Here is a 21,110-nt window from a genome sequence, read left to right as displayed (position 1 = left end):
ATTAAGGGTGATGAAAACCAGTACGTTCAAAAGAGAATTGCTAGAGTTTTGGAGCTAAATTCCCAAAGAGTCCATCTTCTCTGGGCAGGCTCCACCACAGGGCTCAGTACGTCTTTCACTGCTGGGCTAGGTCTAGGCATCGGAACTGAAAGCAGAGAGCTTCTCTCTTGTTTGTCCCCCACCACCACTCTGCTAGCTCCAGGAGCTGGGCAAGGACAGTGGGAACATGGGCAGACGTGGGCTGGAAGGATGAATCCAGATGGGTAAGACCAGGACAGCCTAAGCAAACAAATTGGAGCTAGTGATAGAAATGTAGCCATGTTAGTCTGGTCTAGCTGAAACAAAAAACAGGACTATGTAGCACTTTAAAGACTAACAAGATGGTTTATTAGGTGATGAGCTTTCGTGGGCCAAGTGGGTCTGGCCCATGAAAGCTCATCACCTAATAAACCATCTTGCTAGTCTTTAAAGTGCTACATAGTCCTGTTTTTTGTTTCAAATTGAAGCTAGGATGAGAAGACTGTGGAGTGGAAATGGGACTGATTAATTGAGGAAAAAATGTCCAGGGTGAGGAGCAAAGACTGGAGAAGGGAGGGTCTGGGACAGGAACAGTTTGGGAGGGGCACGGTAGCAGGAGTTAAGTTTGGGCAGAATGGGCAAGCAAATATCTGTGAATCCCACTGGCAAAGTGTCCCATCTCCCTCTAGAGCTGGCCCACTTAGAGGATGACAGCCTACAATTGCTATCAGTTATGCTGTAAGTTCAAGAAGCAGATATCTGTGTGATGGATGTTCTATCCTTGTGGTGACTCATGTGGGTGTCAATGTGATGCAACATGATATAATTTATTTTTTCCTATTTGTTTTTTATTGGTGGTGGAGGTGTGTGTGTGAATGATTTCTCCATGATGCATATGCATAAGGATCAAATTAAGCTTTCTGAGGCAATCTTAATGCTCATATTTCCTATCTTTTGACTGCCTGACTGTGCAACCTTAATGGTTTTTCAACTTATTTTAACATAGTGTAAACCACACACCTAGGGCACGTCTAGACTATCCCAGCACGAATTTGCAGATCTTCTTCCGATCCCTTTTTTGGGAGTTTTTTTTTTAAAAGCAGTCTAGATGGGGGTTTTCATGCACCCCACCCCTTTTTTGAAATAACTCTGCAAACCTTATTTTTTGAGGAATAAGGGTTCTTTCGAAAAAGGGGCGAGGGGTGAGCAAAAAACCCCTCTAGACTGCTTTTTTTTTTTTTTTTCAAAAAAACTTTTCTGAAAAAGGGATTGGAAGAAGATATACAAATTCGCACCAAATTTGCATAAGTTCTTTTGGAAGCCCAAGGTAGAACTGTTACCCATGTAAGTACTTAGCACTATAAGTGGGGCTAAAGAAAGAGTCAGGTTTCAGGAGGGCTCTAGTTTGCTATCCCACCCCGCTGCCTTCCCCAGAGAACCACTAGCTGTTCCAAACAGCTGGCGGTTCCTTCTAGATGCCCATGCTCCTGACAGTGGGAGGAGACTTCGCACGCTCCCCTCTGCCCCTGGCCAATCAGGGCTTGAGGGTTGGGGGAACACACAAAGTCTCCTCCCGCCCTCTGCCTGTCCTGCAAGGAGCATGCTGCGCTTAGAAGCTTAAAAGCGCCATGCCCCTTGAAGGGTGGGAGGAGTCTTCATGTGCTCCCCTGCCTCCAGGCCAATCAGAATTTGGGGGTGGAAGGACACGCAAAGTCTCCTCTTGCCCTGCCTCCTTCCTGCTAGGAGTGTGTGGCGCTTCTAAGCGCCGTGCACTCCCTACAGGACAGGAGCAGGGTGGGAGGAGACTTTGTGTACTGTCCTCCACCCCCAAACTCTGATTGGCCTAGGGGTGAAGGAGTGCAAAGTCTCTTGCTCCCTGCACTTGGGCGCACAGAGCATAGAGTGAACCACCAGGGTTGATTCTAAGTGCTGCACACTCCCCGGTCCCGAGGCCCTGATTGGCCTGGGGGCAAGGAGGTGGCAGGGCATCTGCAGTCCAGATCAACCCGTTTGGTGGGCTAGATACGGTCCATGGAGGCCCTTTTGCCCACCCCTGATGTAATTCATGCTTCTATGCATGCTCAATAAAGACATTTTTCCTACTACTTTGCCTGCCTACTGCTCATTTATTGTGAAAAACCAATATATACATGGCATTCATACAGCAAGAGATCAGGAACATTTTGTTGATACTACTTTGTCAGTCTTGCTTTTTCTCCATTACCGTTCTAGCTCTCCGTTCTTACACTCCCTAAAAACAGTATTAACATCTCCAAAAAGGCATTAGAAAACATTAAGTCTGAAAATCATTATAACAGAGATTAGGAGCAAGACTCCTTTACACAAATGACAAGACCTGTCAGAATTTATATATGGCTAAATGATTTAAGACAAAGAAAAGGGTAAAAACTAAAATCCTCCTATCATGGGCTTGGCTAACTGGATAGTAAATTACTTGCAGGTGTTTCTCACTCAAACATTATGCAAGATAAAGGCATGTATTAGATTTTCTTTTTTTCTCAAATCATGTCAAATAGGAAAGGTTATACCATTGTTAAACTATCAGCCATGCATGACTTTTCATCTCCTATTTCCTTGGGCTTTGTTCCTGTACATGGTAGGTGATGGATTTGGCTCCTCTCCTCCTCTAACTTGTTCACAATTAAATCTGCAGATTCACAGAAGGTCTATTTTTCCAGTTTTATCCAAATCATAATATTAGGAAGCTGAAAAGAGGTGGAAACTTGATGTAACTTACTGGCTGCACTACCATGAACCTCTTACGTGAAATGTTCTGGTTTTGTTGTTGTTTAAAGTATTGCTCAGCACAAGCAACTGGTATGCCAGCTTGCACCAACCTACTAAGTATTCTTAACTGGCTCAGTTACTTTCACAAGGTCTCGTTTTATCACAAACCAAAAGGGTTCTCCCTTCTATGAGATCACAAGAGCAGCAAGTTTCCAAATGTGGTAAGTGTAAATAGGAATATAAGGATGACAGAACTAAGTAAACCAGTGTTGCTTGTACACTGCTGTGTGGCATTGTATATAGGCCTCTCTCTCTGTTTAGATTTAAAATGTTTTTCACACACTGTTTGAAAATAACTGTGAGTAGTCTCAATTCCCTTTCTATGGTTATTGGTTCATTAAAGTAATTAATTAAGGCCTACATAGTGAGTGAAGAGTATCATCACAATCATGGGAAAAAATCACAGTAGGAAAGAGACTGATCATATCAAAGTTAAAAAAAATTCTCCTCAGATAATCAACAAGGAAAAAAAAGCATCTAAAGCCCACATACTTTAATATATTAGTTTATGGGCTACTTTGCTGGATACTTCTATTAATATATGAATAACTTGTAGGTCTGTGGTCAGTTAAAAATGTGGCATTAAACTATCCATGCACTTTAATTTAATGTAATATTTTTAATGGGTCTACAATCCATAGTAATATACTGAGTATCTAAACAGAAGTCTCATTAGTCATTTACAGAAATTATTTTAAAATTTGATAGACTGTTGTACACTATAAGGGCCTTTCAAAAATATCCTTAATTAAATAAAGCATACATTTATAAAAACACACATACAAGGCTATTTTTTAATTGTGCTAACAAATATCTAACTTGTGTACTTTAGCCAAGGAGTAGTGTATCCGTAGGTTAAAACTTGAAGCAATTACTTTTTCTTATGTCTGCTGTTTATGGTGTCCTCTGAAGCTTACAGACACAGTGGTGAGTAATTGCATCACCTATGCATCTTTTGCTGCCTCCTTCTCTTTCCATTTCAGCATATATAACAGGTAGTTATTTGTACTTTCAGTCATATAAGTGGAAAACACTGAGCCAATACTTGGAGCTCTAACTCATTTTTTATTGAGATCTGTCAGAGGTTTGCCAAGTAAAAAATGAATTAGGATCTCAAGAAATAAGCCCAATGTTTTTAGATGAACTGATAATTTTCTGGATGCTAGTTTTATATGAGTTTTTGTTTGTTTTGAATTAAGATTGAGGCAAAGAGGATTTTTATTATTTATTTCTTGATTATTATTATTATTTTATTATTGTTGTTTATTGCTCTCAATTCCTGCTTGCACTTAGCTAACACTGAAAGAGGCATTCAGTATTTAGGTCATGCTTTTTTAAATTGAGGTTTACTGCTTTGCTGGAAGAAATAAGTCATTAAAATACCTGCCTGCAAGTTCTCATATTCAGTTTTATTTGCAATTTGTTGGCAAAGGCATTGTATAATTTTGTCAATTCTCTATCAAACAAACTCTGTGACTCTGTTGATTTTGACATGTAGTTACTGAAAAGAGAGGGCATTGCATAAATATTTCCTGAGTGATGTGAAGGCCAAAAAGTCAAGTTTAAATATATGAGAATTTCAAGGATTTATTAATTCTCCAGTCTTTTGTTTGCGTCTGATAATTGCAGCACTTTGTTTTCATGTTATCCATGCCTGAGGTTTTCCTTGTATGAGTACATTTGTGGAATTGCTACTCTTAGTCCAGGCTGGATTTGGGCTGCTTCCTCCAATAAGTGTAGGGAACAAGGTTCAGTGATGGAAGCAATACTGCAAACCCCAGTGAAGATCAGCTGCTAGTGGATGCCAACACTTTAAGCACTACAACATCAGTTTCTACTAGGGCAAGTCTAAGCAACACAATTAGATGTTAGGCAGCTCACAGTATTGCTAATTACAGTGCAACAAAACTGGTGTTTAGTAAACATGGAAAAGTTTTGAAAAAATGTAAACATATGTTTAATGTGCCTATTCCCCAATTTACTCTCTAACCAAGTTTCTAAACCATCAGTTTCAGCCTGACAATTTAGTATGATGCTGTTATGAGTTGACAATACAAAAATCTTTGGTATATCAAAAACTGTAAAGGGACGACCGCATAAAATAAATTCTCCAACTTTGTTTTCTCTTCCGCAGTTGGGCTTCTCCAAAAAGTAAGTGATAATTTTGCCGCAACAGCCATTACTAAAGAAACAGAGAACAGATTTCTGCTTCCTTATGCATAAAACACCAAAAGAACTCAATGGAAACTCTGATCAGATTGCACTAGTGTAAAAGAAGAAATTGTCCCATACAGTGTTGCAGACTATAGGGTTTCAGAAGTTCTCTTTAAGTCAGGCCATCTCTTTTTGAAGATGGCATGCTTGTTTTTTAGAGAGAGAAAGAACTAAAAGTCTTACTACCTGAAAATGCTTCAATATAATAACAATCAAATCTACTGTATTTATTCCTGCAAATGCACAGAGTTCCCCACTTCCAGCATCCTGGCATCCCATTTGTAGTGACACAGGAAGAGGCTCTCTGACTAAGGATATGCAGTGCTGCAAATTCCCATGGTTTTATCATGCAATCGTTAGTGGGTTGTTTGTTGTTTTTTCTTTTTCAAAAAAGCTCCTGGAATCTAGTGATCCAGAATCTCAAACAGAAGACAAATAAAATGCAAAATAGTTATTATTTTTCAAATCCCATAATTTTATGGGGAGGGTTGATTTATGATACTTGGGATTGATAAAATATTGCACTGCAGTTTTCAGATCCTCTCTTCATTTCCTCTTTTCTCTTCTCTAATAATCATCTGAGGCCCTCACCTACCTCCTTCCCTTCTGCTTGTGTAGCGATCAGGGTATGAATATTCGTCAGTGCCTTGTACTTCCAATACCTCTGGAAGTTGGCCAGACACAGACTTAGGCTGCCTGCCACAGACCTGAGTACCTGCCCCTAAACTTTCCTCTCAGCACTCAACATATGTGCCACCCTGGCACCCTCTTTTCTTCAGACTAGATTCCCCCACTCCTTGCTCGCAGGTGCACATCTGGGCCACTCACTCTTTGTCCCTGCTAAGGAGTTATTATTTCCTCCACATGTGGTGCTCTTTCTACCTGGCAGCTATTATTATGCTGTTTAAAATCAGCATCCTGTTTAAAAACCTCATTTCTTGTTGGCAACCTGACTCAGCTAGTAGAGCAATCAAGGCTCAATGAGTGCTTTTGGGCAAGTGACTAGTCTCTGAGGGTGTGAAAAAACGTTGGTTAGTCAGAAAGGGCAGGGAAAGGTGTGTCTGTCAGAAAGGGGGGGAAGCTATTGTTCAGTCAGAAAGGGCGGGAAAAGCTGTTGGTCATCAAAAAAGGCGGGAAAAGAGGTGCCAGTCAGAGAGGGTGGGGAAAAGCCGTTGGTCAGCCAAAAAGGGCGGGAAAAGCCGTTGGTCACCAGAAAAGGCGGGAAAAAAGGTGCCAGTCAGAGAGGGAGGGGAAAAGCAATTGGTCTCACACTGCTGCTTCCTCAGAGATCTCTTCCTCCTCCTCACTGACTGGCTCTCTGCTGCCCCATCAGTGAGCTGGAGAGAGTAGGAATGTGATGTCTGAGGCCCATAATAGCCCATTTTAATCCTTTGCAGAGGGTGTCACCTCTTCTTCAAAATGTCTCTGTCCCTTCCTGGGGTGACAGACTGGTCGGCATTCACCTTCCTGGACCACCACAGGACTGCCCTGCTGCAGTCCATCAAGGAAGAAAGCAGAGAAGAGACTAGAATTGAGGAAACTGGCCCCTCCAATAACATTCGTGAAATCACTTGGTAAATAATGACAGGGTGAAGTCACAAAGGGTGCTCGCACAATCTGACACTGGTATGGGCCTAGCAGGCACCTGCACCATTGCGCGCGCGCACACACACACAGCATCATGTCTTCTGTGCCAATATAAGACCCAAGTTCCCCTACAAAAATATGCTATTGACCCAGACAAAAAGGGTTCCTGTAGGCTGTGCACGTGGGTGATGCCCAGGACAGATTCATATGCTGTCCAGCTGATTGGCAGAGTGCCTACTGCCACTCACAGATGGCAGCATGTGTTTATACTGTGGTGCACATAACAAAATTTGCCTGTGCACATAACAAAATTTATTCCACACATGGATGGAAAAAATTAGAGGAAACATGGCCTGTGATACTGCATATACACAGTGCTGTAATTCAGTAATGGCAGTGTGGAAAATAATACTCCCCAATTCCCACTGGCATTGGCAATACCAGGTATCTGCACCACGGCACACACAGTGCCTTGACTATTCATGCTAAGATGGAAGGAGGATGTTCCCCAAAATACCGCATTAGCTTGAGGAAAATAAGTACCTGTGTGCCACTATACAGATAGGCTGTGTCTATACAACAGCTGACTTTATTCCAAAATAACATAGGGTGCATCTACACTACAAGCCTTTATTTCGAAATAATGTCGAGCTGGAGGACTTCTTACTCTGACTCATTGTAACTCTCATTTCACGAGGAGTAAAGGAAATCAAGGAAAGTGTTCTTCCTTCAACTTTCTGCTGTGTAGACAGCACCAAAAGCCAAATTAAGCTATTTCAACTTCAGTTATGCAATTGACATAGCTTAATTCAACTTTAGCGTTGCTGTGTAGATGTACCTATACAGTGTACTGACGGAACCATGCAGAACTAGTCTCACAAACTGCAAAATTGCATTTAGAATAGTTTTACTCTTGTGTCCACATATCGTTTGCGAAAAGTACTATAAGATTAATTCTTTATCAGTTTTCTCATTTATGACGTTATTTAAGTGCATTCCATGTCCTATGCCAAAACTACTAACAGTTTATGTGAGACCTGTTAGAAATGAGCTAACAGGTTGTATCCTGATGTAAGATCTAGAGTACCTAGCACTGCTGAGCCCAGATTTCATTATTATTAACTCAAAGTGCATTTTAAATACGTACAGTCAGCCAGCACTGTATGTTTACTTACTAAAATTGAGTTAATCTCTTGAAAAGGATATGGACCAGAGAAAATAATATATGTAAGTTGGTAGACCATTGCAGCCCTCCTAGCTTCTGATGTCCCAGAAAGGAAAAAATCAGGGTAAGAATGAAGCCTGGACCTTCCATTTGGGAGTGTAGCTCAGACAATGTGTTTTATTACAGAACCTGACAAAACAGTTTGAGATGTGCAGATCTGATGCACACTTCACGATACATCTGGAACATAAAAGATAACTGGTAGCTAAAGAAACAGAGTTAGAAGTGCCGAACAATAAAAGTATCTATAAAAGGCAAAATTTGGATGAACTGTCTATTGAGCTACTCTAGGCATTCATATGTCTCTCATCACTATAGTATTTGAGAATGCATCTTATCTAATGAACAGCTGTATTCGGTTTTGCTTTCCTACTTTACTCTAAGCTGTGTCTACACTGGTGCATTCTTGCGCGAAAACGGCCACTCTTGCGCAAAAACATGCCGCCTGTCTACACTGGCCGTGCATTCTTGCGCAAGTAAACTAACATTGTACTGTAGAAAATCAGGGCTTCTTGCACGAGAACTCTGACGCTCCCTCTCAGAAAGAATCCCTCTTGCGCAAGAGCTCTTCCAGAAGAGGCCAGTGTAGACAGGCAACATGAATTTCTTGCGCAAGAAGCCCCTATGGTTAAAATGGCCATCAGAGCCTTCTTGCGCAAGAGAGCGTCTACACTGCCATGGATGCTCTTGCACAAAAGCACATGCCAGTGTAGACGCTCTCTTGTGGAAGAGTTATGCACAAGAACTCTTCCGCAAGCGTTCTTATGCAAGAAGCTGCCAGTGTAGACGTAGCCTTTGCCTTCTCTGCACTTTACCTTTTGTCCTTTTTTTTCTGCACTTAATGACTTCTCTAAAAGAAAGATACTAAGTTTTAAGGAGTAGCATCTGCAGTCAAAAGATAGAGGACTCAATTATGAAGCTGTTTCACAATGGCAAATGAACTTATGCAGAGGCTGTATGATGAAGCCTTTTAATTGACTCTTCAACTGTGTTGCTATTTGGCTTTAGTCAGTAACAAAACTGGGCTTCCAGATAGAACGTTCAGCTAACATATATATTTTGAATGTGTTTTCTAGTCCTTACCCAGATTTATACTGGAACAGTGTGCACTTGTAATTTTAAGGACAACACAGTTTGGAATCTGACTGCTTATGAAAATAAAAAGCATCTGTCACAACACTTGGACCAACATACTATTTTGCTATAGGTGATTTGTTGCATAGTTAGTTTGTTCACTAACAATGCATAGATTTTGTCCTTTTCACTGTGCATCTTTTGTGTCAAATCCTTCATGTAATTAAACATGTTTTACTTTATGTTTTATGAAACAAAACCTCAGCAGTTCATTCAGGGCAGCAGATCAAAAGGTTAATGTGATATGGTACAACAGGAATTATTTGTACTCTTGAATATTTTTGCAATTTACAGCATTTAAAAACAAATTAACCCAAATCATAGCCAAAAACAATATTACATCATTTAAACTAAAACATTAATCATTTGTCTCAAACCAACCGGTTGGTCGGAAAGTTCAGCTGGTTGAAAATCTGATCGTATGAGGAGTGGGTGGAAATGTATTTTTAACTTGTTCAACTCAGTCATGCATGTAGAATGACAAATCAGGGATTCTAGGAAACTAAGCAAGACAAATTTCAGGAAAATAGTAGTGGGAGAAACTGGTGTTCTGCATCTTTAAAATGAACACATACATAGCAACATTAAGATTTAAATATTTGTTATAGATTTTACAGGAGGGGATCCTTCCTAATGTAAGAATTGACAGTGAATTATGGCTAATCACGTAAAATGTTATTCACTGTTTCAGTTCTGAGATCCTTGGAGCAATAGAAAATGTTATACAAGATATAGTTACAAGTTTGGCCAGAAACAAAGCACCTGTTCTCACCTTGGTTAACAGATCAGATTGGAGAAATATACAGTAAGTATTACTCATGTGTATGTTTGATTATTATAAATACCAGAAATAGTTATTTTCTCCATTAAATATTTTCAAATGAATCCACCTTATGAAATCTGATGAACCACAGATTTAGTAAATAACTTCATGCTTCATGGTTTCAGCTGGTCAATTTTAAAGGTCATGAATGAATGAAATTCTTCCCCAATGTACTCCGGATTTTAGGGTGTGAGTTTGTCTCCTTTATCTGAATCATCAGCGATTGCCACAAATGGAGTTGGGACAACTTAGGGTGGACCAGTGCTGGGAGATGATTCTGAAAAGTCTCTTTCTTAGGTGCTTGGCTTGTGATCTTGCTCACATTCCCATGATCTTACTGATCACTAACTACATGTAGGGTCATGGAGAAATTTTCGCTCAGGTCAGATTGACAATGACTTTGGGAACATGGAATATGGGTTGCTTGCTGGGATTATCTGAGTATCTGTTACTTAATCAAATTCCTCCCATTGCAGGGGCCTCTGACATAGGTGCACCACAATGTCTCCTGTTCTTTACTTGTGACACACAATAGGTTATTCTCATGAGGGCTGTAATACTTTGGTCCATTTGTGATGGTTAGACTTGGTGTGTGTGTGTGTATGTGGGGTGACTGGGCCTGTGAAGTTCAGGAGGTCAGACTAGATGATCTGGTGGTTCCTTCTCATCTTAAAGTCTATGACCAGGGTTCGACAAATAATGCAATCTACTTCCTCGGGGCAAGTAGATTGCAACCCGGAAGAGCCAGGTTCAGATGATCTGCTTATGTGCAGATCGCTAGACAGCACGGCTGGGAAGCAGGGTTCGCCATGGTTCGGCAAGCCCTGTCTATGACTAACTTTATTTCTTCAAAAAACAAAAAGCAACCACCAACCTTAGAAGCTGTTGTGTTAAAAAACAGAAGTGACCTTTAATAATTCATATGCACGAAGAGATAGCATGATATTATGTACCACAACAGAGGAACACCATGTGCAAGAGAGAGTAACACCACAGTAAAAGGAGAGAAATGTCATAAAGAGGATATTAAGATATAATCTTCTGGCAGGAAGAGAAAACACAGATATAATGGTTTGCTTGTGATCAAAAACCTGGTCCAGCCTAGGGCAGTGTTCCCTCTAAGATTTTCCAGCCATGAGTGGAGTGAGTTTTGGCTTGTGCACCAATATTGAGGTCATGTGTGCTGGTTTGGATGTGTGCCACCATGGCACCCAATTTATTAACACTCACACGTTCCCAGCTACCGGAGCAGAAACCCCTTTCTCCCCCGCCATGCAGCATGTCCCATTCCCAGCTGCTGGAGCAGACCCCACTCCACCCAGCCATGCAGCAGGTCCTGTTCCCGGCCTCCAAAGCAGACACCCTCCTGCCATGCAGCAGGTTCTGTTTCTGGCACCAGCTGCCAGAACAATCCCTGGGCCCCCTGCCACATGGCAGCCCCTGCCACCACAACAGGATTCCCCACTGCCCTGAAGCATCTGCAGGTCCTGGCCCCCCACTCCAGCGGCTCCCTCACCACTGTCTCAGCTGGCCCCGCCCACCAGACCAGCTGCCTGCCACACGAATGCTGCTGCACAATTCTCCAGAGGAGGTGGGCTGGGGAAGAATTTTTTGTGCACAGCAACGCAAGCACGCACCTTAGTGGGAACTCTGGCCTAGAGCTGTTTCTCCTCTCCATTGTCTCAGTTTCTTCTATCTGTTCTCCTTTATGCTGGCTCCTCATCTCAATTTCTGTTATTTGCATCTATCTTGTGATGTGTAAGTTTTTACCTTTTTACTATTCTCTCTCCTTTCTGGCCCTCTTATTTCACTGTCTTTCCTCCCCTTCCAGCTGTTTCTTTATGGCTGAGAGTGCACGTGCAGGAAATTATTATATAAGGAATTCTTATATAATGAGAATAAGAAACTTCTGTCAGCGAAAAACTGAATAGCCTGAAGATATTCAGTTAACCAAAGGACTTTGTATGGTCCAGTGGATTTAATGGTTTATGTCCTGATAGTTTCAAAATATGTTTTTCTTGGATGGCAATAAAATTAAAACAGTATAACAATCTTAGGCAATGTTAGGGTATTGCAGGCTAGGGGACTAAATATGAGATTCTATTTGCCATCAGAACACATAGGAAGAAAAATATGTTCAAATCAAAAGAAATGAATATTGTAGTGTTAAAGTAAGGTTTTAGCACTTAAATAAAAATAATTACATCCTTATCTATGATGGGCCAGTCTCAGGGAAACAGTTCCTACTAACTAAGGCATGTGTGAAGACTAGAAGAGATCAAATAAAAATAAGTAGGAGCAGAAAGCCTCAAGCCACCATGTGTGAAGTGACGGTAGAGTCAATGGGGCATGATTTTCCTTTACCCAGAAGCCTCTCTATTCCAAACCTGCAGAGCAGGAGGTGAAACTTAAGGAACAGCTCCATATTTTGCATGTTCCTTGCTGGTAGATGTCCATCCAGGAGCATCTCTCTGAAAATAAGTAGTACTTGTTCCAAGAGTAGTACCATTAGTTTCTACTATCCAATGGCTATGTCTACACTATGACGCTTTTAGCAACAAGGTTGTGTTGCCATAACCCTATCACTAAAAGTTGGCATGTGTGAATGCTGTTTGTTGATATTTTGGCATAGCCCTTTTCCTAACTTACAATGTGTAGGTACACTATAGGGTACATCAAGCTGGCACACTTTTCCGCAGCCCAAGTGCAAAAAAAAATTTTTTTTTTAAATACAATGGATTTGAGAGAAGGCTTTCATTTCTGTTGTTTTTATTCTCATATGTATAGTCTATAAAGCACCATATACAGTTATGATAATATACAGCTATTATACTAAATAAAAATATATTACTACAATGGCCCTTTTGAAAAAGATTATCAATATATGTTGCATCAGATTTCAAGATGATGCATGTAACATATGTCAAAATACTTTGATGTATCTTTGATATTACAAAATAACAATGAACAAAAACGTTGCTCTAATATCTCTTCAATTATGCAGTTTTTCTTTTATTTATTTATTTAGGATGTTGTGCTTGTCCATTGTAACACCGTGCACATTCTCATGCTGTGCTGTGTGGTGTGTTCTGCCACCCAAAGGATGCATAAGGCAATACATGCGACAAGTAAAGAACTAGAACTGTGTTATGTTGGTGTATTAGAAATTATTATTGTGATTTTAATATTGATATCTTTTTTAAAAGTGTAAAAGATCAGTTATTAAAACACATGGTAAATAGATGCAAAACTCTTGTAGGAACAGTGTGCTTTAGGAACAGAAATTATCTAGAACAATAATAATTATAGAAATCATTCTTATCTAAAAATAAATAAATGGTTCTAGGAAAAGTTTTGTTCTGATTGTATTTAAATAGATTTGGTGACTGTTAATCCTACAACTGTGAAACCGATAAAAAAAACATTCTGATGAAACAATTTTTTAGGCAATAGGGAACATAAGATGTTTTTCTCCACAAATTGCTATAGACAAAGTTGATGCATTTAGCTAAAATTGTCAAAGGCATTTAAAATAAATATTGTTAGTATTTTACTAATATGAAATTATTAGTAAAATACTTCATATTAGGAAAATATAAACATCTTATTGAATGTATGGGTCTCAAGTGGACATAACTGGAAAAGAGCAGAGTTTCTATTATAATTTAAATTCCCTGGCTTGACAATAAAGTTATGCTTCACTTTTTATTCTGCATTTTACCATGCACAGCGTTAATTTTGACTATATGTGATCACATCAAACACATATCTAATGATTTTTTTCCTGTTTCAGGTATTCTTTTGCTTTTATTATACATAAGAATGCTGATGTAATAAATATCTGCTTAGAAAAATATAGAAAATTGACATGTACTTGGAGCTACTTTTCACTTGGGAACATATACATTTTAATTTGGGGTTTAGTTTTGAGAGCTTTACTCAGGCAACTTCTTATTGTTTTCAATCTGGGGACCATCCAGGGGCTGAATCACCACACAGTGCAATATTGAGAAATCTCAGCATTGCTTCTAATAGATGGGAATTGCTGGGACCCTCTTTCCCTTGGACATTTTCTCTATGTTCCAGGAGGTGGGGTGGAATAAAACAACAAAGTGGATGCCCAGGTGGCTTTCCAGATGGTTTCAGCTGTCTCACAGATGATGTTAATGGAGCACTTTATAGGTCCTGAAAATTGCACTAGGAGTTCTGATTGCAAGAATAGAGGTTGAGTGTGAACTACCTGGCACAAAATAACTAACTGTTCTTTCCATTCATTAGCTTACATTTTTATTGTATTTGTTCACAAAATGTCAGGTTTAAAGATTCAGTAGGTCTACAGATGATATCTCATCATACCACAAGAAAAATAAAAAGTGACTGCCCTAAATCAGCAACAAAATTTGGTAAGCTAAAAATATAGCAGTAGTTCTATATTCGTTTTTTCTTTTGTTTTAGGTTTATCAGTGTGCAATATTCTAAGAAATAAAACATACTTTGTGTCCTTAGACGTATGTAAATAAAATAAAACCCAGATCTATCTTCTAAGACCCAGTCCTCACCCAGCCTTTTCCATCTCTTTTAAATTGTAATACTAATTGCAATAGAAATAGTTAACAATTAATATAGAACCTTTCTATTAAAGAATTGTTCCAGTAGGAATTAGTTTCCACAGCTGATGGTCTGTATAAAATTCATGCTAGATTAGCTATTCTCCAGATGCCCTTTCCCGAGGTTTATGAGAATAAAATTTAAAGATAACCTGAGCATGTTTAGTTAGCATCCTGTGTCCTAATTCAGTGCTAATTCTTTTCTGCCTGACTGAATATTAATCAGCAGAGAAATGTTTTAAGAGGGCTTCAAGTCAAAGATAGCACCTCATTTTAAAAAGGTGATGGGGAAGGAGAGAGCCTTCTACCTTATGTCTCAGGAATCTAACATTCTGAGGGGTTGGAGAAAAGGAGGTAGATTCACCTTCCCCACTAGCTGACTGATGATCAAGACAGGTTTCAGAATTACATAATGCCAGTCCCAAAGCCAGACGGACTCACTAATCACAATGGTGACCCTGACAGGCAGGAAAATGATTACCTTCAAAATCTGGACCAAAGAGAAATGAAGAACTCATTTATATTTGTCATGCATAGTGCAGCAATTTGGCTTTGATAAGACAGAGACCGTATCTAGGTCCAAGTGAACAAAGTTAGCACATATGGACTTCTGCACCTTTTATGATTGCCAGATGTCAACTGGATCAGGAACCAAAATGTTAAGAAGGGTCTCTAGAAATACACTTGAGAGAGACACATTTTTGAGTAATATTTTATGCTTTGTTGTTTTATCACTGCCTATATCAGGGGTGTCCAAACTTTTTTCAAATAGGGCCAGATTTGATGAAGTGAACATGCGTGAGGGCCGACCATTTTACCTGACATTCTTTGAACCATTAAAATTAAATGCAAATTAACTATTTTATGCAAAGTTTATTGCAAACGGCATACTTTTCATTTTGTCACATGGGTGACAAATCTAAACAGGTGTTAAATCACTCTGCCTTTCATATCTGAAGGCCAGATGAAAAAAAAATCCAGGAAGCTGAAATATATGTCAGGAACATTGTAAAGTACATTACATATTATTGGTAATAAAGGTTGTCAGTCAACTTTTAAGTTCAAAAAATATGAACAGGAACATAACACCAAGTATACATGTTGTGTCCAAATATATTTATAACTGATTTAGACCAACTGACATTAACTGAGATTTTACAATGTATTCATCTCAATACATATGGATTCGTTAGGGGCCATAAAAGATAGATATTGCCAAATTACCTGTGGGGCCGTATTAAACCAGAACACGGGCCGCAATTGGCCCGCGGGCCGGACTTTGGACATGCCTGGCCTATATGATTTGTGCTGTCCATGACAGTCATTTAATCAAAAAATCCACCCCATTATGTTTGCATTGATACATTTTTAAACAAAGATTGTGTCTAATTTGCACATGCAATTAAGAATACTGGTTCTGAGAATGTGTACACCATTACCCAATTTACATACACCAACAAGGTAAATGTACAGGCAGTTTTGATGTAGGATACAATTGCTAAATTGTTAACAATAAATGGCTTTCTTGCAAAAAACAAAGAAACCAAAACCCAAAGATCTTATGTTTTCATTTATACTATAATTTAGTATATTTGTTCTATAGCTTAACACTAGATAAGTTTACAATATTACTGAAATCTATTCGGTTTTTCAGCTCTAATTCTTAAAATGTTATCTGTGATCTACAAGATGGTGCAGGACAATACGTATGCAACCAAAAGGTAATAGACTGCATTTCTCTAATTGCAAATCAAAAATATATTTTAAGAATTTTATATAAAGAAAGAACCTAGCTATAAAGCTTACCAAATACCACAACACTTTTCTTCATGTAAAATTATTTATATTTATTCATGCTTTCATTAAAATGATTTTACAATGAATCCTATGACTCAATCAGTATTGTATTAAAATTAGTTTGTTTTTTACAAATATAATATTTTTATCTTGATAGAGATATATATTATAGTGATACACTACTGTTTGGTAGCCAGAGTGTTGTGGACAATATAGTCAATGACATTTCCTGCATGCTTAAGATACCGAGAAGAAGTCTACACATAGTAAGTAGTTGTTTATGATTATTAAATCATACATATTGCATTACATGAACAACTGAAAAAGTTAGAAAATGATTGGTAGGAAGTATATATATAGCAAAAATTAAAAATTATAATTTTGTAAATAAAATATATACTTTACTATTTTCATATCACTTACAGATATATTAGCATTTGAGATAAAATGCTGGCTCTACTGAAGTTAGTGGGAGTTTTGCAATTGACTTCTATTAAGCCAGAATTTAAGCCTTACTATCTTCTGCCTGGATTGAGTAATTTGTGCTTAAGTGGTTTGTTGATTTGGGGTCTAAGTGAGTGTTTAACATACTTACATAGGAACATGGCATACTTTCAAATGTTGTACTTGTTTCCTGCCTTGAAATTTGAAACATTTTTTTCCTCTCTAAACACAGTTAGCATATGTTGTCATGTAGGATGAATGAACTAAAAAAAAAAAATCTGTATTTTATTATGATAATAATAGTCAATAACAATTTATTCATTATCAGAAGTCTTTTGTAGCTGATTTAATCTTTTCCTATCCAATGTACACAATTTAATGTATAACACCTGAGTTACTGTAATTTTCCCCCAAGCTGTCTACAACTAAAGGTTGCATTTCTGGTAACTTAAGTTATACTGAGGAAGATGGTACAAAAGTGAATTGTACATGCAATGCAACGGTATGTATTACTAATATTAACCTTTTATGTTCATGTTTGTGTTATTTCCTATATTTGTTGTGAACAAATTTATGAACATATGTACATTTGTGCCTGTGGCAAACTTTGTTGTTTTTAGACATTACTGTACTTTTAAAATCTCACTACTAATACCCCATTCTTGCAAATTATATGCATTCAAAAGTCTTAAGGAATGCAACAAAAGTTTTGCATGAGTAAGGACTGTAAGATCAGAGCCTCCATATATTTTGAATGTAATCTCTGTGTGCTTTATATGTTGTAAATTTGTGGGATAGCTATAGAATCAACAGAAACACTTACCACTTGGAAAGACCAGATTGTGCTCACATTACCTTCTACCATGGGAAGTTCTGCAGCAGAAGACATTTAATTTGTGCAAAAGCTTCAGGGGATAGCCCAGTTAATCTGTACAGGATAAACTTACAAAACAACAAATAGTCTGGTAGCATTTTAAAGACTAACAAAACATGTAGATGGTATCATGAGCTTTCGGGGGCTGTGCCCACAAAAGCTCATGATAACATCTACATTTTTCGTTAGTCTTTAAAGTGCTACCAGACTATTTGTTGTTTTTAAGTTTATTTAATTTGTGGTGGAGGTTCTTTATAACATTCTTCTACCGAAACAGTGCTCTGAATTTGAGTGTCCTAGGTGCATGAAAACACACAATTTATGACCATGTGTGTTTCTGGCAGAGAACAATCCCTTTGCCATATTCTGACCCCGTCCTCTGAGTGCACCTTTCCATGCAATGGGCACACCACTATGATTTGTATTAGTAAAAGTACAAACAGTGAGTGAATTAAGCCATATATTCAGATACAAAATGTATGTAAGGACTTGATTCTCTTCTCACTTACACAAGTATTACACCCCAATGAAAAACCACTGAGTTCAATGGAGGCACTACTGATTTCTAACAATTTAAGTAAGTCTATAATTCACTCATATCCAAATATTGTGACATATTATGGCTTATAATAGGATCTCACATATTAGAAGGAACTATTTATAATTGTACAACGTGGCACTTACAAACACCAGAAAGATAAAGCCCTGCACAGATATAAAATTGATATCTGCATCCGTACCTGCAAAAATAATCTGCAGACACCCACAGATATAAAGCAAATGTCTGCAAATTTGCAGTGTTCTAGATACAAATTTTTGTATCTACATCTGTATCCACAAAAATGAGCTGCAGATATCTGCATCCTCATCCACAAATGTGGATAGGTGTGGATATAAAGCAGATATTCACAGATTTACAGGACTCTACAGAAAGGGTTCTATCATCAACCCCATTTTACAGTTGAGAAAACTGAGGTAAACAGAAATTAAGAGCCAGATTTTCAAGTGTTCAGCACCAGTAGTTGGACTGAGTTTTTGAAAATCTGTGCACTACCTTAAGGCATGTAAACAGAAGCAGAGTTCTTCTGAAAGTCTAACCTTAACAGATTTGCTCAACACCATGCTGTTACGGAGTAGAAAGCTGGAATAAAACTGATTTTCTGACTTCTGCTATTATTCCCTATAATGTTTCCATTCTAAATAAAAGTGTATGATTTAAAAACGGAAAGAAAATGGTATCTTTCTTTACTTTGTTTTTCATCTAAATCAGAACTTTAAAGATCTCCATTATCAATGCTCTGCTACACGGCCCCACATTTCTATTTATAAAGCTGGTCCACACTGGCACCTGAGATGATACAGGAGTAAGAAATTAAACAGACCACACGTGTCAATATATACAGACTTTTTTTGCCAAGTTCTTCTTCCATTTCCTGCTATCTCATCCATACGATTGCCAGATTGGGCCAAATACTAATCTGAGATGTGAAATAAGCATTACCATATCTCAAATAACCTGTTGCAAAAAAGTTAAAAATATAAAACAAACTCCAAATACAGGTTATCAAAACAAGGTGTTTAAAGGTCTTTTGTAAACATCTTTAACAAGCATTCAATTATATTTTAAAACTTTAAACTTGCAGTCTCACCTCCAATGGCATTTTTCCCTGGCTAAAACAAAGAAAAATGGACAGCTGCATTATTGTTCAGTGACCGTGTGATTCCACATACAAGTAGCAACAGATATTTTTGAACGATGCCTCATGGTTGTAGGATTCCTTTATACCTTTGCTTCACAGCAGGTTATACAGGATAAAGTATGCCTGTAAAACAGTGAAGGTGTCAAAGGTGATGCTATATATAAAAAGATGGTTGTTTTAGGATGTAATTTTACCTTCATTACCTCATGTCATTTTAAAATATATCACCGTCTCTATTTAAAATGATTAATTTTGTTTTTGTTGTTTTAGGCAGTCATTGTGCCATCTAATGTTCAAGGAATTAGAAGTATCCTTTAAACAAGAAGTCCAGTTGTAGATTTTTTTTTAAAGTATAAACAAAGTATATTCCAAGTTAAACAATGTTTTTGTAATTTTTTCTCTACTTCTTGGCTTTGAAACTGACTTAGGAGCACTGCCTTTGGCTTGAATACACACATATGTTGGATCATTAGTTTGTCACTTGATTACTATAATACAATGCTACAAATTTTATTTTACATGCCACTAGCCTTAATAGCAAAGATGTGATCACAGATGCAAAATTTATACTAATTGTAGAAAAAGATGCAACTTTTCAGAGGCTCCTGGATGATGACTTCTGCAATAAATTGTCTCCATGCATAATGATTACGGTATGTACCTGACATTTCACACTGCAGCTCTACTTCTAGGCGCGTGTATAATATAATAACAATGTGGTGATTTCCAAAAACATCAATCATATATTTTAGAAATGAGCATCTGTCTGTCTGTCCATGTGTCTGTTGGGTATACAACTTCCTCATATTCTATCTTAAAGCAAGGTCAGGGTTTGGTTGTGCCAGGAAAATGGGAAGTGCCAGGAATGGGACTGTTTTCCATAACATGGAAATTGAGAGAGCACAAAGAGAAAGGATACGATACTGAGAATGGTTTCTGTTGGCTGTGGGCTGAGTGGAGAGAAAAGGCTCCTGCTAGCTAGGGAGGCTGCGGGGAGACAGAAAGCCCATACCGGTTGGGTGGGTGCTGGGGGAAGGGAGAGAAATTCCTTGCCATTTGAGGGGGAGAAGCCCTGCTGGATGGGACCCCCCCCCCAACCCTGCAGCCCTTCTCACCCTCCTCATTCTAACACCCACCCCACATCTCCAGCCCCCAGTCCATAGCCACTCCTCGACCCTCCAGCCTGACTCCTACACCCCTTACACCACCAGCCCCCTGCCCTGAAGGACACAGGTAATACCAGGTGAGTCTTCTAGTTTTAAAATATATTATAATGAAGATATGTTTACCTGAAAGAATTTTGTCCATTTTTATAGTACCATAAATGGAGAAAAATAGAATCATACTGAAGAGTAAAATGCATTTTGTGTTTTTATACATATTTACATATACACATTATAATCTTTTCCAAAAACATTCAAATAAGGTTGTAATTAGTACTCTTGATTTTGCCATATAACAGAATGGAATATGGAATATGTAGTTTAGAATTTTTTAAAAAACATGCAAACAATCAATGACATGAACTGTGTTTTAAAAAGGTATTACAATTAATTAAAAAACCTTAATCCATGCATTATTAATTTGAGACTTCACAAATCCATCTATTCTCAGGCTATGTCTAGACTGGAACGCGTCTGCTTTTCCGGAAATTTTTTTGGAAATGCAGACGCAGTTTTTCGGCATCCCTATAAACCTTGTTTTACGAGGAAGAAGGGATGTTCCGATAAAAGATTTTTTCCCAACATTTGGCTCAGTGTAGCTGGGCCCAATGTCAGAAAAGCCTCTTCTGAAAAAATAATCGGAAAAAGATACGCAAATTGCAGTTTGCAATTTGCGTATCTTTTTCCGAAAAAAACTTGCAGTATAGACATAGCAT

At 38.3% G+C, this 21,110-nt stretch overlaps 1 protein-coding gene and 1 long non-coding RNA gene across 13 annotated transcripts in view; one reads left to right on the top strand and one right to left on the bottom strand.

The window, feature by feature from the left end:
- Nucleotides 1–21,110, bottom strand: part of LOC112546170 (uncharacterized) — a 52,652-nt gene that overhangs the window by 13,197 nt on the left and 18,345 nt on the right. The window contains exons 3-4 of one of the 3 annotated variants that reach the window (XR_012896509.1): nt 19,181–19,354; nt 16,809–16,920 (exon numbers count right to left, since the gene is read on the bottom strand). This is a non-coding gene — a long non-coding RNA (uncharacterized LOC112546170). Of the gene's footprint in view, nt 1–16,495; nt 19,355–21,110 lie in introns of those variants that run through there. The other 2 variants (XR_012896508.1, XR_012896510.1) reach the window with 2 other exon arrangements.
- Nucleotides 1–21,110, top strand: part of SPO11 (SPO11 initiator of meiotic double strand breaks) — a 410,938-nt gene that overhangs the window by 379,324 nt on the left and 10,504 nt on the right. For 3 of the 10 annotated variants that reach the window (XM_075901152.1, XM_075901153.1, XM_075901154.1), the window contains 7 exons: nt 9,678–9,791; nt 14,124–14,212; nt 16,071–16,137; nt 16,371–16,479; nt 17,073–17,159; nt 19,502–19,538; nt 19,775–19,884. In XM_075901152.1, coding sequence (XP_075757267.1) covers nt 14,149–14,212; nt 16,071–16,137; nt 16,371–16,479; nt 17,073–17,159; nt 19,502–19,538; nt 19,775–19,884 — 474 coding nt within the window. In that variant the 5' untranslated portion in view covers nt 9,678–9,791; nt 14,124–14,148. Of the gene's footprint in view, nt 1–6,163; nt 6,615–9,677; nt 9,792–14,123; nt 14,213–16,070; nt 16,138–16,370; nt 16,480–17,072; nt 17,160–19,501; nt 19,539–19,774; nt 19,885–21,110 lie in introns of those variants that run through there. The other 7 variants (XM_025185777.2, XM_075901148.1, XM_075901147.1 and 4 more) reach the window with 7 other exon arrangements.

This window comes from Pelodiscus sinensis, chromosome 18 (assembly GCF_049634645.1).
Source record: "Pelodiscus sinensis isolate JC-2024 chromosome 18, ASM4963464v1, whole genome shotgun sequence".
Lineage (NCBI taxonomy): Eukaryota > Metazoa > Chordata > Testudines > Trionychidae > Pelodiscus > Pelodiscus sinensis.
The sequence above is the reverse complement of the archived record's forward strand: the minus strand, read 5'-3'. Positions and strand labels throughout refer to the sequence as shown.